The sequence below is a fragment of the Helobdella robusta genome (assembly GCF_000326865.2).
Source record: "Helobdella robusta unplaced genomic scaffold HELROscaffold_39, whole genome shotgun sequence".
In the NCBI taxonomy this organism is placed as follows: domain Eukaryota; kingdom Metazoa; phylum Annelida; class Clitellata; order Rhynchobdellida; family Glossiphoniidae; genus Helobdella; species Helobdella robusta.
The window spans coordinates 133,180-149,753 of record NW_008704865.1 but is presented as its reverse complement, the minus strand read 5'-3'; the positions used below and the strand labels follow the sequence as shown (position 1 = coordinate 149,753).

Below are 16,574 nucleotides of genomic sequence, written 5' to 3'. Positions count from 1 at the left end.
TACGCTGTCTTGTTTTATCACGTTGTTTTTCTTTTCCTTGAAAAAGTCATTCTAAAGTATGTTTATGTTTGAGAGCATATATATATATATATATATATATATATATATATATATATATATATATATGCGGATGTGTTTATATGTATGTATGTAGACATTATCGTTATTGAATTGGATTTGAACTCTTTGGCTTGTATCAGCAAAAGAGCTTAAAAACTTATATTTATTTATCTTTTATTTATTTATTTGTTCGTTTTTTATTTATTTATTTATTTATTTATTTATTTATTTATTTATTTATTTATATGGTTGATTTTGGCTAACAGGAGTGGTTGGTTAATCCAGTACAGTCGTGGGAGCAACGTTTATGCTTATTTGCATTTGCATCAGACATTACATTCAGATAGATCTGTTTTTTTTTTATTTAACAGCAACAACAACAACACATTCCTTCCTTCCGTTTCATTTATCCCATCTTTTCCTCCTACTGTTGGGTATTAATATATGTATGTCTGCGTTGTTTATGTGTATATACATATATGTATATATATATATATATATATATATATATATATATAGTATTGTATCAAAACTTAAAATTTAAACTTTAAATTGATTAATGCAAACAATTCGGTAAAGTTCATACAATAGCGTATAAAATAAAATATGGTATCCTTCCAACATATATTTTTATTTATGCACTATCGATATATTATATATATATATATATATATATATATATATATATATATATATATATATATTTATTTATATGGAAAAATTAAACTAATGTATAATCTTCTATGTCATTATACTGCTCCTATCTCCCGAAAAAATTTATAACCTTTGTCTTATATAATATGGCAGTAAATTGCAATTATTGATGATATTTATATACGGATGTATATATAATTTAATATCAGATCGGATACAGTTTTAATCATTGACATTTATCACCTCTATTTTTTAGCTTGGACTTTAATAATTTTAGAATGACTTTGAACATCAAATCATCCATTTCTATGCAACCACTTATTCATCCCGATTTAATTAAAAAATTAAATTGTTAGGCTTTGACAAATGAAATAAGCGTCGTTGTTGCATGTTTTTTGGTTACATTAATCACAATGTTGTTGATGTCATTTCATAGATTGAATATTCGAAGGAAATTCTGGGTTAATTTTGAAATTTCTAACGAACTTCACTCATGCTCTCGTCTACTTGCACGTATGTACTCTCCCGTCAAATAACATCTCCTTTATTCAACATCATTGCTAGCCAGTACTTTTGTCCTGCCAATGCTGTCATTTCATATTTTGTTTCAGGTCAAACTAGGTTCTTTTTTTTAATGGTCATCACATTTTCAGCTTCCGTCGTTCTTTGGAGGAAATATTGTTAAAAATCCAAATGGAAGGACGTGTGGCATGGCATAACTTGATGATAAGTGTTTGTGGAGCTGATCTGTCGCCGATGCACAGTTGATGTTCTTGATTTGATCGTTGTTGTTCACTGACGTTAGTAATGGTAATAAGGGAAAAATTTTGGGATGCTGGTTTAAATAACATTGTTGAATATGTGTTACTGTGTGTCCATCCTTCTTTTTTTCAGTGTATTTGGCTATATATGTATGTGTCTGATTGTATGTCTGCCTGTGTATAGCACGTATGTGTCCATGATTTGTAAGTTCTGGACTGTGGCAAGATCATATTCGATAAGTAATAGGCGGTTGTAGTTTTTACTTTTATCTCTATTTGAATTGCTGTTTGCTTTAAATCCACTCTTAATTATACGGGGAATTTTATGACGTGCTTTTGTAAGTTTGTTCACCAACGCACGCCACCTCGTTAACGAAACTTTTTAAGCCGTGATGCGTTGAAATGATAAACGAAAGACATCATACTTTCAAAATAATTCAAAGTTAACGATCATCATTAACATTTTTAACTAAATAAATTAATATGAATTTTATCTGCATTTTATTTATCAACATATATTTTTAAACGTTAATTTTTATGTTGGATGTTCATCTAGTATTATTAGTAAATGTAAATTGTAGCAAATTTATACTTCTGCTACGAAATGCATGCATTTAAATCGACCATTTGAACTAAACTTTGCAACATGACTGAACGGGCTACCACAAAATTACGGCTAACTTCGTTTAAATCATAGTGTGAATGCTTGCAGTTTATACATTTTTAAATGAATGTAAAAGCGTCAGGTTTCAGATTTTTACGCTTAAATTTTTTGTATAATTTAGTTTTAACCATTAATAATCATGTTATTGACTATAGTTAATGTTATTATCTTTGAACTTTATACTGTAATAAGTTAACCAATTATTTCAATATTTTCTCTTATACATTTTTATGTTATAAAAAGGTTTTAAATTTTAATTTTACATTAAAATATTTACATGAAAAGTCGTTCGGTTTTCTCATCGGATTTCTAAATCTTTTTATAGGTATATTTTATCGGTTAGATTGCTGACAAACAATGTACTTAAAGAGCGTCAAAATTTATTAATATAAGTGTTAACTTTTCGCAACAGTTCCTGTCTTATCCCTTTATGGATTCGAATAAATGCCAGCCTAATTTAAATTTGGCCAAGAGTCACGGTCTGGCTTTTGCGGATTGATTGCCAAATTTGATTAAGGCAATGAAAACATTTTTTGTAAAACTGGCTTGATGTCGTCACTTGAGCTGATAACTTCAGCATATTAACAACCGTAGTGATGCTGATAAGCAGGAAAAATATGCGTAAGAGTTTGCATGTGTCTGTTTGTCCATAAGTGGCTTGCGTGTATTTAGAGTCTTCATAATTTAATTTCGCTAAAAAATTACGTTAAAGATCTATGAACTATAGAGTACGTAAAATGCGTAGAATTATGCCAATGAATGATATTACAACATCTTTGGTTGTAAAAGTTTACAACCTTTAATATTTCAATGCCGTATTTAAAGATTAAAGCCACATGATTGTAAAATCGTGGTTACCAGGAACATTTATTTCTTTGGTTTCTTGTGTCGTCCATTATATATAGAGAGGCGAGTGACGACGGATCAGATCGAATAGTAAATTTTAGTTTTAAATCGGTTTGTCGTAATCCCGTGTATCACTTCTATTTGTCACCATGTGTGCTGCCCGCGTCTATATCGGAAGAATTCCTTATCGGACTCACGAGAAGGACATTGAGCGATTCTTCAAGGGATTCGGAAGAATTCGCGATATCATGCTTAAAACCGGTTACTGCTTCGTGGAGTTTGATAACTACAGAGATGCGGATGATGCTGTCTATGAGCGAAATGGCCGAGTTCTCTGCGGAGAAAAGTACGTTTCTATAATATTTTATTTTTCAAATTTTTTATATGCCGATTTTTCTCACTTTCACAGGCTGTAGGATTAAATAATTTAATAATTAATTTAATTAACAAATGAATGTCAAGAAATTATAAATAATTATGTGATCATAATAACAAATAGGCGATTTAGTTAATTAATTTTATCATCTTGAGTTAATTCATTATATTTTCAATTTAAAATGGTTTGATATTTCAGAGTTGTTGTCGAACATGCAAGGGGAGTCCCACATGGAGAAGATTTGAGAAAAGATATTGAAAGAGGTATTGATTATCCACAGAGATCAAGGAGAGAATTTGATAGGTAGGCATTTTTCTGTATAATTTATAAATGACGTGCTAGATATTAAAATTTATGTGTTTTGCATCATAAGGTATTGTATTATAAAAATATCTGTGTGTCGTTTAAATCAGTTTTTAAATAAATTACTTTATATATTTTTATTCTATTCACAGGCCAAGGCGTAGAGGAGAATATAGATTAATTGTTGAAAATTTGAGTACCAGAATAAGCTGGCAGGTTTGTGTTATTCCAAAAAACATTTTTGGAATTATTTTTTTTCCATTGGAGTACTTTATTAAAAGTGAAATTTATTGTTATTTCTGACTTAGTGGAGTCAATTCTGGCAAAGCGACAAAAAAAATAAAAAAGCAATCAATCTATGCCATCCAAGTGATCAATCAATCAATTAACAACCTCAAATCAATCAAGTGCTCAATCAAAAACCAACCATCCAGCAAAACAACCAAAAAGTGTTTAACAATTTCTGAAAAAACAACTGCCTGCTAACACTAAACTTGATTTGAGGTACTACTCTATCACCATGAGCACAATGAAGAGTAGTTGATGTGTTATCTTTACATTTTTATTAGTATCATTTTTATTTATTTTTTAATCTCTTTTTTTAAGTTTAAATAATTTTTAATTATAATAATTTTTTTAAATTATTTTATGTCTGATGCAGGATTTGAAAGATTTGATGAGAGGTGCAGGTGAGGTGACATTTGCCGATGCTCATCGAGATAGGAGGAATGAAGGGTAAGTTGGTTCATTTTTTCTCTGCTCACGTTTCTAATTGAATTTGACAACATTGTATGTTTTGGTAATGCTGTATAATAATTATAAATCAATTGTATGATATACTTTCATTAATAATAACTTACTGTGCTTATAAATACAGTCTTGTAGAGTTTGCATCGAGAAGGGAGATGGAGAGGGCAATGTCAAAATTTGACAACATGGATCTCAATGGAAGGAGGATCAGGTTGTTTGAAGCCAACAAGAGGGGTAAAAAGAGGAGGTGAGTTCAGTTATTTAAGAATTTTTTCAAAGTTTATTTTTAGAATTCCTTTTATAGTTTAAATAATAAATTTTTATTGATAAACTAATAAATTTAAATTTCTTCGCCAGTCATTCGAAGAGCCAGCACAGGCATTCATCATCGAGGAGCAATAGTGGCAGTAGAAGTTCCCATTCAGATCGAAGTGCATCCATGGAGAGGAAGAAGAAACGAGGTGAGCCGCATGATGCTGCAGCTACTCCTAGCTTGATTAATGTTGAGGGAGGTCTCAAAAATGATAAGAAGACTTCTCGTGATAGGAGTGTGGAGCAGAATGTTAGCAATAGCTTGAAAAATAATGATCTCCATGGCAATGATAATAATGAAGAATCACCTCGAAATGGTGAACATGAAGGTAACCTTATTGTTCATATTTAATTTTACTTTTTTTTTTGTTTATTTTCTTTAAACTCCATTTTTAATTTTCACAATTTTCAACTATTTACAGGTTCAAATGATAACTTGAATGCATATGGAAATAATCACAAAAACAGAAGCGACAACTTTAACATTGGCGGCCACCAAACTGATCAGGATGATGATGATGGTGCTTGCTCTGATCAGGAATAAATGATTACTTTTTTGTTATTATTTTGTTATCACATTATTATTTATATTATTATTATGTGTATTATTATTGTAATTGATGAATGACTAGTGAATGTTACTAACTGTCGCAGAAATTAAATATGTTGCCTTGTGTGGATTTATATTGTATAGAACCTATGAAAAAATGTTCACAATAGTTGACTATCTTCATTGAATTGTAGAAACTCATATGTGATGTGTCTGCTGATCTATTTTGAATATGCGTTTATCAGTCATGATTTGGTTGAAATATATTTATATGTAAATTCTCATTTTTGCATATCTACTCTATTCTCGGATCTATATAATTCATAATAATATAAAATACTTGTTTCTATGATTTAAATTCAAAAATACTGATTTTCCTGTACCACTATCACGGATGGTGTTATAATTTTGAAAGTTTTCATGCTATGGTTTGAGTACAGAGGTATCCATTATCTGATGATATGTTGCTGAGTTGTTGCATATACGATGAAAAAAAGTTATGTATGGTGAACGTTATGTCGTTGGTTGTATAGTCTGTTAGACCTACATGTGATTTTTTTAAATCAAATTTATTTATGGTTTAATACTCTTCACTCCGTTTGTATCATTTAAAATAGAAAATATGTTGCGTTCTTATTCAAATACGGAACGTTATTTTATTTTAAATGATTTGTATTGTGATTTGAATAAAATATTTATATTACAATCGGTTTAATTTTTACAAAATCTTTAGCAAGCCAGTTACATCCAAATCTATTACATATCTTTCATTTTATAACTAGGCAAAAATTAGCAAATTAATTTTTTACGTAGTAAATATCCTTGGAAATAGCCCCTCAAAAATTTTCAACGAGAATGACAAATCAAACTGTCGGTAATGGTGACAGATTTTTAAATCGTGCGTGTTGAATGGTCAGTCGAGAAGGTATGCGGTCACAGGATGTAAAGATTTTGTCTTGATAAAGCCTGTCCAATTCTAAAATCGTTTGATTTCTTAATATTTTTTCCGGAATAGAAAGTCTAAAAAATCTTTGAGAACAAATTCTTCGAACAACTGGAAGTTACCTTATGAAGATGAATGGCATGTCCGCACGATAATACATGCAAGTTGTGGATTAACTGAGTTTCGGTTGCTGATGTGTTTAAATCCACGTTTCGCTTGTTAGTCGTTCGTTGTTACACTTGACAACATCGTCATAACATAACTATTTTGTGTAATACCTACTAAATTTAACGAAAATAGCAATGGCTAATCAATGTCTTGCCTCATTACGTTACTTTGAAGTATTTAGGCGCTTATTTGGGCAATACTTAATCGAGATCGACAACAAATGTTTGTCTTTGGCAACAATTTTTGGTTAAATTAGGGGTCGATGAGCAATTTTCAATAAGATTTGAGTGCAGAAAGATGCATCTGCGTTTAAAGGCTTAGATTGTTCATTGGATATAGATTATTAAAAAAAATCAAGTACAAAAATAATTTCGTACAAATTTTTAAAAATGAATGAACGACAGTCTAAAACATCTGGCAATTGTACATTAGTGATGTTATCCTTACTGACTCACTGGATCACTTGATGTCGGATGCTCGACTTAATGTTGTTGATTTTTGACTTTTGAAAAATTTAAGTTCAATAAAGAGAAATTTAGTTGATACAGTTTTCAAAGCACTGTTGTGTCCATGGTTATGCCAAATATGTTCCTGCAGCCAATTTTCTTTGTCAGTGTAGGGAAAAATCATGTGTGACATTTAAATTTGTAAATCAAAATTTTTTAAAAATCCAGACTAAAATCTAAATTAATGTGTAAAACTCTTTCAAATAAAATAACATTTGAAACGATTTAGATTCAGACCCTTTCGATCACACATCCTTGTAAAGCGTATTACAGACGACCACTGGGTACTTGAATGCTGTATGTAGGCTCCGTGATTGGCAAATTGTAAAAAATAAAATAACAAAAACTTTTGTTAGTCATCTATCAAGTTATTTTTTTATTTCAATTTTTTACAGTAATCCCGCAACTTGTAAACAGCGCGATTACTAATTTCATAAATTATGTACTTACCTTGCTTATTTAGGGTTTTTAGTGCTGTTTTGAACAAAATGCAAATTCGGCAAAAATTTTTTAAAATTGGACATTTAGCTTTTTCTGCTGCCTGCTCACCGAAGTGAATAAATAGATAATTAAATTAAAATGAGTTTCGCGAATTTGAAACCCGGTGTCACCATAGACATTCAGAGAACTGATGGTTACTTAATTTTTCCTAGTTGTTGTTGTTGCTAATTTTAATTAAAATTACTCAAGTTCTCAGTTATGTTTGTGTTTACTTGAGAGACATGCCATGACCTCTCTTCTTCTTGCCTTAGTAAATTTTAATTCCAATTCTTTCTCATTAGTTCGTCCTTTTGGATTTCAGCGCTTTTAGTTTATCAAATTTTGATTGAATCAATCATGATTGAGCCAACATTTGTGCTTAGTAGTAGAGTTAGGAATGTACTAGAATGTATTGTAAACACTACACTGACTGACTGAGAGTAAGATGAATAGAGATTCAAGAGTTCCAAAAAGCTCAGCACTCCCTCAAACTTGCTTGTGTGTAACTAGTATGTAATTAGGCGTATGTACAGAGATTTCCTTTCAAACTCATCTTTCCATTAAGGAATTACCTGCCAATTTTGATGGTTGCTAAGGAAACGTTTTAGTAAACATGTAATCATTTGGAGATTTTTAAATGGATTGTAATTTTTGTAAAGTAAATATATTAACAGGATGAAATGTGCTTACGAAATGTTATTATCTAATCTAAATGGTTGCCCAATTTGAAAAGTTGCACTAATTAAAAGATCCAAATTGGTGTACCACTGAGACTGAATTATTTATAATATTTTTAGTAGTTTTGTTTCAAATAAGTTGCTTGTAGCTGATACAAATTATAACAAAATTCTCAGGAAGGATCCACCCAGCAACAATTAGTGCAGTGGATTTTGATAACCAGACAGTTACAGTTGAATGGTATGAGAAAAATGAGACCAAGGGAAAAGAGGTTAGTTAATTATTTGGTTCATTTTTGTCGTTGCCATTGTTGAGATTTGTTTAATTTTATATTCTAATCATTACCTGAATTAATGTTTTAACATCTACTTGATGAGAGTTAAATTTGACTGGGTCTAACAGCAGAGTTAGATTAAATATTTTTTTCATGTTTTTTATTTTAAAAAATTTTTGATAAGTTTTTATTGCTTTTTATTAGGGTCATTGAAAGTTTCATAGGTTAGGAACGTTTTGAACAATTTAATTAAATAATGCCTAGTTCAAGTATTTTAGATAGCCAGAAAGATATTTATGATTATTAGAACAATGACAGATTAAATAACATTGATGAAACAAAATTAATTTCCAGAAGCTAGCCACCAATTTTATCTCAACATTTTAAATTAGATACAATAAATTATGGACAGTGTGAATTATAAATAAAAAATGAAGTTCAGTTGGTAAGCTGATTTAATGAATTGTTCCTAAATTTTCGTCATCAGATCGACATAGATGATGTAAAAAGTTTGAACTCTGAGTTATTCATACCAAGTCAACAGCAACCTCAGGTCTGTCTACGGCTTTCTCTGTCCATTCAACATTATTCAATTAAATTATAATATAATTAATTAATTAATTAATCAAATAATGAATTTTTTTTTGAAATGATGGATGATTAATGATCACTGGCAGGCCAAGTTGACAAACGGAGCCGAAAGTTTGAAGCCCGGTTCTAAAGAGACTGTCAAAGGTTCTAAGAGTTAGCACCATCTGTCTATTAAAATAATATTCACCTTATCTGTTTTTTCTAGAAAGTTTATTATTGGAATATTAAATATTATGTTTTGGGTATTATTAATTTTTATTATAAATTTCATTTTCTTTCATGCAGGGCCTCAAACAAGTGCTGGTCTGAGATTCATTTCATCATTTCAATTAATGATTGTATTTTATCTTTATCATTTGTATTACTGCATTGATTGTATCTTCTCATATCAATTGTATCTAATCGTATCAGTTGTATCTAATCGTATCAGTTGTATCTAATTATATCAGCTGTATCTTATCATTGTACTTCAATTACTTACATTTGTGATTTATATTATTTCATTTCTCATGTTGTTGTTGTTGTTGTTGTTTTCGATTTGGAGTGCATGACTTAAACAAAATCAATCATGGTTTAAAACATTTACATTACCTGTTCCATTGAGATTAGAGTTAACGTAAAAATTACCTGTTCTACTGTATGATGTACTTTTTTGGTGCATATACACATTTAGAGAGTGAATGAATGGGTGAATGAATGAATGAAAAATGATTTTTTAGCAGCACCAGCCACCAGCAACCACATTTCTCGACCAAGCAAAATTCCAGCGATTAGTGAAAAAGAGAGAGGAGAGCCCACATCAATTTTGATTCCTGCAACAACAACGACAACATCTACATCAGCCAACAACAACAACAACAGCTGCGACAACAACTCACCTCCATATGATAACAACAACAACACAATGGATACATACGCACAACAAGACGACAACAAAAAAAATAATTGTTAGTTCATTTGAGTGTGTCTGTCTGCATGATGTGCAATTGCTGGTTCATTGTTTGTTTGTTTGTTGTAAGTACAGTGCATATGCAAATTAATTTAGATATTGGTGTACCTTTTTTAAGATTGGATATTTTAATTTTTTTTTATTTCGTTTGGCAACAAGATAGAACATTGGTTGTCCAAAGTTTTTTACTTTAATAGAATTTTCGATAAATTTGTGAAATTGTGATTGACAGATCGTCGCAAGTCAAACTGTGTGAAGGAGGTAGAAAAGATAAAACAGAGAAGGAATGAAAGAAGGGCTCAGCAGATGGCGATAAAAGAACAAAATGAAGCCGACTTCGACACCAACGTACCATCATGGGAGTTTGAATCTATGATTAGGTAGGCACGGAAATCTTTCTTCTTCTGAATCTTTTCATTATTTTTTATCCACGTCATCATCTTCATCATCATCGTCATCTTTATCATAATTTTCATCATCATCTTCATTAACTTTTTAACAGTTTGCAATATCGGGATATGTTATTTTCAGTTGATTATGTGCATGGCTGGATCTGAACGCTGATATGCTGTATATATTACCTACTGCACATTCGTTTATATAATATCATTTACTTGTCTGTGTTTTAATTTTTCATTTAAACATTGTTAATTGGTGTTGTCTCCATTCCGCTCGTGAACTTATCACTTTATCCTGTTTTATTTTGTCTCTAAGTGGCACATGTGCTCCGAGCGAGTAAAATTCTTACAAAGAAAATTATCCTCCAAATGCAGAGATTTTCGCAAAACGTTGGAATTTCGACCGATCACAAGCAACGAGCCCATTGAGTGCCACCAGATCTGCGTCTGTCTGAGAAAGAGGCCACTCAATAAAAAAGGTTCGAAAGTTTAGTTTATAAAATTCATTCTATTTGGCATACGTGCCTGTAGCATCTTGACATTGTAATAAACCTCAAACACCTCAGAACTTGATCGCAGAGAGGTTGATGTTATAACAGTTCCAAACAAAAATTCAGTCATTGTTCACGAGCCAAAAACAAAAGTTGACCTCACAAAATACGTCGAGAATCAGAACTTCAGATTTGATTACTCTTTCGATGAAACGAGTAGCAATGAAATCGTTTATAGGTTGGTTGGTTGATTGATTGATTGATTGATTGATTGATTGATTGATTGATTGATTGATTGATTGATTGATTGATTGATTGATTGATTGATTGATTGATTGATTGATTAGCGGTTGGTTGATTGATTAGCGGTTGGTTGATTGATTAGCGGTTGGTTGATTGATCAGCAATTGATAGGTTTATTTTATTTTGTTCTACGCAGCTTTTTTTTGTTTAGTTGCACACACACACACACACACCACACACACACACACACACACACAGACAATACTCTAACACGCACACACAGGTACACAGCAAAACCACTAGTTGAGTGTGCCTTCTCTGGCGGTATGGCTACCTGCTTTGCTTATGGACAGACGGGCAGTGGGAAGACTCATGTGAGTGATCATTACGATGATGATGATGAAGATGATCGTGAAGATGACGATGACGATTGCATGGATTATGATGATAATAACAGTACAGATGATGATGACACAGTTGATGTTTAATGAAATTACAAGTAGTTTATTGCGAAAAAGCTAACACCGTCAATAACTAACCATAACTGCTGTTATGTTTTGATGACTCAGATGATGATAATGATCGTAAATATACTTGACCTTAACCTTTCTTTCATTCAGACTATGGGGGGCGATTTTTCAGGTGGCAAGGGAAAACAAGATTGCAGCAAAGGAATCTATGTGCTGGCTGGTTTGTTGCGACGAGCCATCATCGTTTTTGTCACTTTCAGAATCATTTTCAACTCGCTTCTAATCATTTTTTCACTCACAACGTTATTCTCTCCTTCTCTTTTGTGATTGTCTTTAACGCTTTTTCAACGTTTCAAAAACACGAGTGAGTTTATGTGAGTCGGTGCTCTATTGTCAGCGTCATCATATTTTTGTATCTGTTAAGAACTGAGTTTATGATGGATTCATCATTCATCGTGGTTGTACTGTCATCGCTTTCAATATCAATATATTTATCCTTATAATCTTAGATTTTATCATCATTATCTTGATTTTTTTGTCATCATCATACCATCCACATCATCATCTTCTTCGTTGTCATCATCATCCTTTCAGCAAGTGATGTCTTCAAATTACTGCACAGCAAGTATAAGGAGTTGGACCTGGTTGTCAGCGCCAGTTTTTTCGAGATATACAGTGGAAAGGTATTGTCTTTCTATTGTCTTTATTACTCTAACAATCGCTACCAACATCATCACTACCCACATCACCAATATCATCATTTCATCATATATCACCTTGTCTTTTGGCTAGCATGTTGTATATGTATAGAGCGTTAAATCGTTAGCAATGTTATCGATACTACTTGTTTTCATCACATTCTGTTCGGTTCTTCATCACAACAATATTCGCTTTAATCGGATACATCAATCCGGGCTATGTCATCATCAACGTCGTCATCGTCATTAACATTGCCACGTCATCAGGTGTTTGATCTGTTGAATCAGAAGCATAAGTTGCGTGTACTTGAAGATGGCAAGCAACAAGTTCAGATTGTTGGATTGAAGGAAGAAGAGATGAACCGGGTCAGTCCATCATTATCATCATGGTCCTCCTCATCATCATGATCATTATGTTCATTATGTTCATTATCAGCATGTTACTAATGAAACCACTAGGTAGAGGATGTGATGAGGCTGATACAACATGGCAATGCAGTTCGAACATCGGGGCAGACATCTGCCAACAACCATTCATCCCGGTCTCATGCAGTCTTCCAGATCATATTACGACGAAGGTAGGTCCTGCTGGTGGTGGTTCGTTATGTAATCATTATGATGATGTTGAGAATGGTGATGAAGATAATGATCGATATGAGGATCGTAATGATGATGTATATATATATATAATTATGTGCGTGTGTGTGTGTGTGTGTGTGTGTGTGTGACTTGTTCCATCATTGTTTTATTGTATTTTACAGTTTATATTCATTTATGTGGATAATGTTTTTGTCATTATCTAACCTATTTATCTAATCACTCTTCTATTCAAGATTTTTTTTAAATACTGCTGTGTTCATTCGTCTGCCTGTTCATTCATTCTTCCCGTCATTTTTTTTTCTGTTCATTTTTTCATTCATTCATTTATTCATTTATTCATTCATTCATTCATTCATTCATTCATTCATTCATTCATTCATTCATTCATCCATTCATCCATCTATCCATCCATTCCAATAAAAGATCCAACAAGAGATTGTACGGAAAATTTTCTCTCATTGATTTGGCAGGTAGGCATTGTTTGTCTCTTATGTTTGCAGTCAACGTGATGATGATGATGATGATGATGATGATGAGGATGATAATTATGACATGGCGATAATATTTGCAACAAAAGCAAATTTTAACCATAATTTTGTAAGCTTTTGAATAAAGTTAATGCCGATAGTGAACTAATATCCAAATTCGGTGTTGTTTTATTTTTGTTGGCAGGCAACGAGCGAGGCGTGGATACGATGGACTCCGAGAGGCAGACGAGATTGGAGGGTGCCGAAATCAATAAGAGCTTACTGGCTCTTAAGGTATTTTGTTGTATGAGGGACTTATTAAAGTCGATTGGTTGAATGTTTGGTTGATTGGATATCTGGATGTTTGGCTGAGTAATTCATTCTTTGTTGATTGGATATATGGATATTTGGTTGATTGAATGATTTTTCACTGACTGATTCAATAATTGGATGGCTGGAATTGTCTTGCGTTATTGCAGGCAACATAACATTGGTTCACTTTTACTTTTTATATTAATCTGTAACAAGCAAACCTGCTTTGTTTCATTTTCATTTGTTAATTCTTATCTACTTTTTGGTCTTTTTCATACATAGTTGTCATGAAACTTGATTTGATGACCGCCAGGAGTGCATACGAGCGCTGGGACGTCGAGGCACGCACCTTCCATTCAGAGCCAGCAAGCTGACCCAGGTCCTCAGAGATTCCTTCATTGGAGAGAACTCCAAGACTTGCATGGTCAGTTTTTCTTTTGTGTGTGGTGTGTGTGTGTGTGTGTGTACATGTTCTAATTGTTGCTCGTTGATTGTGAGTGCGAGTCGGAGAAGTAGGATTGAGTAAAATTTTAATGTTATTAGATATGTTTTTCGCACCCAGACTTATGTGCTCCAGCACAAGCATGGATGTTTTCAAAGCATGGTTCACAAACTATATAAATACTCACACACTAACACACACATATATACACATGTGATTTTCAGATCGCCATGATTTCCCCTGGTATGAGCTGCTGTGAACATACGCTCAACACGCTCAGATATGCTGACAGGTTATTATCTGTTGTCTTTTGTTCTTATCTGTTGTATGCTTTGTTGTTGTATTGTGGGTGGCCAGACTCGGTGAATTCAATAAATTTTACTTTGTTCATCCCTGAGACCTTATCTTTCTTGGAGTTTTCGTTACTGAATAAAATTTCGTTTCGTTTCGTTTTGCTTCATTGGTGGTTGTTTTGTTATTGATGATGTTGATAGATAGCTAGATACAAATAACGCTTGATGACAATGATGATAGATACACTACACATTTGATGATGATGATGATGATAGGGTGAAGGAGTTAGGACCAGCTGGAGGTGTGGGGGATGGATACAAGTTGGAGTATGTACCCTCCCCTGAAATGTCTCCACAGAAAAGTGATTTGGCTCTGCTAAGAAATGCCAATGTTTGTTTGTTTGTTTGTGTTCGTTCGTTCGTTTGTTTGTCTGTCTGTTTGTTTATTTGAGGGGTGTTTGTCCATTTGTTTGTTCATTTATTCATTTATTCGTTTGTTTGTATTCAATTGTTTATGTTCTTATGTTAATTTGCTTTCATATTTGGCTGTCCATTCAACTGTGATGATGTATGTTCGTGTAGTGTACGTAGGTTACCAGTGATGACAAAAGTTGCCCATCACAGCAGGGGTGAAAATACCTGGGACATTATTTTGTTTGCTCGATGATAAGAATAAATAATTATATTTTTTATCATTCATTGCAGGAAGAGGAGCTGTCGGAGGAGTTGTATGAGTTTCACGAGGTTGTCGACAACATGCAAGAAATTGAGGAGGCAGTTCTGGATGAACATAAGGAATTGTTTCAGGTTTATTGTTTGCTTTCGTGGCTGATGTTGCTTATATTGTCGCAGATCTGTTTTTGTTGTTGTTGCAGTTGTTGATTTAGTTGTTGCTGTTGTTGCGGTTGTTGTTGCTGTTGTTGCAGAGTATGTTGTCAGTGTTAGAAGATACATCGTTCATTATTGAGGAACTTGCATATAACTTATTATTCACTATTATTGACGCCAGAATAGTTATATCATAACTTTTACTATATTTTTTTTTCTTGATAGACATACTGCTTAGTGCCGGTTTAGTTAGCTAATTAATTAGTCAATTAATCAATTAATTAATTAATTCTAGAAAGAGCAAGTCTGGATGGATATGGATGTGAAGCTACTGAAGATGACGGATGAGGTTGATTACGATCTGGAAGGTATCAAGTATTCTAGTTCTTTTTTGTTCTTTTTTGTCCTGTCTCGTTCCCTTCTTAGCGTTATTTTTATTTTTTTTTTCATGATTTGTTAGCAATAGCTGGATTAGACCATTCTGTGAATCATCAATATTAAATTTTATAATTATTAAATTTCTATTATTCAATAATTAAATTGTAATTATTTTCAATCAATTAACTGACTAATTAATTAATTTATTTATTCATTTAACAGCCTACGCCAAGAGGCTGGATAGTCTGATAGATGCCAAGATAGAAGCATTACAGGATTTGAAGGGTGCAGAAATATATTTTACCAATGAATTATTTGTTTCATTAATTATTATAGTTTTGTATAAACACTCACTCAATTTATAAAAAATTAAATTGATGTACAATAGATAAATTTCATTCCTTTTTGTTTTGTGTTAACTCGTTTACTGATTGTTTCATTAGTTTATTCATTTATTTATTTGTCCGTTAATTAAAAAAATTAACCAATTCATTCGTTAATATGCAAATTATGTTAATTTATGCAGAGAAAGTGACCCACCTTAGACAAGATCTGGCCAGAGAAGACCAGCTGAGTAAAAATATTAAAACGAGCAAATAACACATTTCGTTATTAATATTTTATCATAATTATTTTATCATTACCAATATTTTTGTCATTATTATTATTATTACTATTTTAATTTAATTAATTTTTATTTTTTTCAGTTTTTTTACTTAAACGCGTCAGTTACCTTTATATATATATATATATATATATCAGCAATCACAGTGTTAGAGCGCTGGTGGTGTGCATTTGTCAAAATATTTTTTTAATATTAATTAATTAATTAATTAATATTTTGGCAACTTATTATCTGTTTTTATTATTATTGGTTATTATTATTGTTGTTATTATAATCATTTTATCAGTCATGTTTTTTTTATTTTAATAGGTTTAAATGTGACGTCATTGTTATATGACGCCATTGTTTTTGTTATAAATATGGTTTTAATATAATTATAGTTATTATTATTATTATTGTTATTTAATTATATTTATATATTTTACTTTGTGGAATTTTTCTAAAAAATAATTTTCCTGTCGTAA

At 31.9% G+C, this 16,574-nt stretch overlaps 2 protein-coding genes across 2 annotated transcripts; both read left to right on the top strand.

The window, feature by feature from the left end:
* Nucleotides 1-3,134: 3,134 nt before the first annotated feature.
* On the top strand, nucleotides 3,135-5,078 carry HELRODRAFT_84222 (hypothetical protein; the record flags this gene model as incomplete). The annotated part of the gene is made up of 6 exons (XM_009024012.1): nucleotides 3,135-3,331; nucleotides 3,560-3,664; nucleotides 3,817-3,880; nucleotides 4,326-4,399; nucleotides 4,542-4,661; nucleotides 4,829-5,078. 6 exons carry the CDS (start codon nucleotides 3,135-3,137, stop codon nucleotides 5,076-5,078), a joined length of 810 nt encoding a protein of 269 aa, XP_009022260.1.
* Nucleotides 5,079-7,397: 2,319 nt separating this feature from the next.
* HELRODRAFT_192839 (hypothetical protein) lies at nucleotides 7,398-16,181 on the top strand. Its single transcript, XM_009024039.1, has 22 exons — nucleotides 7,398-7,527; nucleotides 8,228-8,322; nucleotides 8,813-8,878; nucleotides 9,003-9,069; nucleotides 9,202-9,219; nucleotides 9,636-9,863; nucleotides 10,098-10,245; nucleotides 10,639-10,742; nucleotides 10,830-10,970; nucleotides 11,256-11,371; nucleotides 11,618-11,687; nucleotides 12,062-12,150; nucleotides 12,433-12,531; nucleotides 12,625-12,743; nucleotides 13,394-13,526; nucleotides 13,858-13,968; nucleotides 14,211-14,278; nucleotides 14,556-14,670; nucleotides 14,985-15,086; nucleotides 15,403-15,475; nucleotides 15,708-15,770; nucleotides 16,012-16,181. Exons 1-22 carry the CDS (start codon nucleotides 7,473-7,475, stop codon nucleotides 16,083-16,085), a joined length of 2,154 nt encoding a protein of 717 aa, XP_009022287.1. The 5' UTR covers nucleotides 7,398-7,472; the 3' UTR covers nucleotides 16,086-16,181.
* The last annotated feature ends 393 nt before the right edge of the window (nucleotides 16,182-16,574 follow it).